The 1,292-nt window shown below is 68.4% G+C and overlaps 1 protein-coding gene across 1 annotated transcript in view; it reads right to left on the reverse strand.

Annotated features, from left to right (window-relative positions):
- Nucleotides 1-97, reverse strand: part of PTF1A (pancreas associated transcription factor 1a) — a 1,881-nt gene extending 1,784 nt beyond the window's left edge. The window contains exon 1 of the mRNA XM_044425025.1: nt 12-97. Within this exon, the coding sequence (XP_044280960.1) occupies nt 12-97 (86 nt within the window). The remainder of the gene's footprint in view (nt 1-11) is intronic.
- Nucleotides 98-1,292: the final 1,195 nt, after the last annotated feature.

Here is a 1,292-nt window from a genome sequence, read left to right on the forward strand (position 1 = left end):
CGGGGAAGAGCTCGTCGTCGTCGTCGTCGTCGAAGTAGGGCTCCGCGCCGAAGGCGTCCAGCCCCGCGGGGAAGTGCTCCAGCAGCACGGCCTCCATGCTGCGCGCCTGGCCCGCGCGGGAGCCGAGCGGAGCGGAGCGGCGCGGCGCGGGGCGAGGCCGGGCGAGGCGAGGCGGGCGAGGCGAGGCGAGGCCAGGCGAGGAGAGCCCCCTGCCTCGGGTTCCCGCGGCGCCCCGCTCGCTGCGTGCGTGCGCGCGCGCGCTCCCCGGAGGGAGGCTGGAGCCTTGCAGGAGCCCCGGGCCGGCACGCGAGGATTCTTATAAGTACAACCGCAGGCGCGTGCCGCGGACCGGCCGCGCCAGCCAATCAGCGCTCAGCCAGGCGGGGGAGGGCGCCGGGGGACCCGGGGCGCGCGGGGCCGGGCGGGGGGCGCACCTGGGCGGCTGCTGCGGGGCGGCCGAGGCGACCTGCCGCGCCCGGGCCGGGGCGCAAGAGGAGCGCGCGCCGCGCTCCGCCCGAGGAGCCGCCGCGAGAGCGAAGCGGCGCTCCGGCAACGGCTCCCTCCCTGCGCCGCCCGGGAAGGCGCCCTCCGTGCGCCGCTGGAGCCTCCGCGCCGCTGCGCTGCACCGCGCAGGGGACGCGGGAGAGTTGCCGGGGCGCAGTGCGGCGCTTCCGCACCCGCTTCCTCGTGCAGCGAGCCGGCTCTGGCCTCTGGCGAGGGGAGCCCCGGACATCTGCTCCAAAGGGCCACCCTGGCAGCCCCAGGATCAGCAGGGACCGCAATGGAAGAAGCAAGGCGCCTCCCTTCCCGCTTGCCCTCAGGGCCCCCTTGGGCATGCCCTGGCCTCCAGCACCGCAGGGGCCAGGAGATCCTCAACACTCTGGGGCGGACTTCAGTTCCCATCAGCCCCAGCCAGCAAGCCAGTGGTCAGGAATGCTAGGGACCAGAGGCCAAACATCAAGAGTGCGTCAGGCTGGGGAAGGCCATGCTCAGGGCTGCATCTAAGATTAGCCTAATGCAAGTTCCATGCATTTCAGTGGCTCCGCTCCAAGGAGGGCCACTGTTGGAGGGAACCCTAAGTGTCCAATCCTGGATACGCCTCCTAGAACCTGTCTCTCCCAAGGCTCAGTCCAGCACTTTTACCACTATGTCACACTGGTTCTCAGCTTAGTATTTCAGAGTAAGTGTGAGATCTCTATTTATATGCTCTGACTGGAAAATAAGAACCAGAAAAATCAGCAGTAAGACATACTTCTAAAGAAAGTGTATTTAGAAGACAGCTGCAAGTTTGG

The sequence above is a fragment of the Varanus komodoensis genome, unplaced genomic scaffold (assembly GCF_004798865.1).
Source record: "Varanus komodoensis strain SLA01 unplaced genomic scaffold, ASM479886v1 scaffold15, whole genome shotgun sequence".
Lineage (NCBI taxonomy): Eukaryota > Metazoa > Chordata > Lepidosauria > Squamata > Varanidae > Varanus > Varanus komodoensis.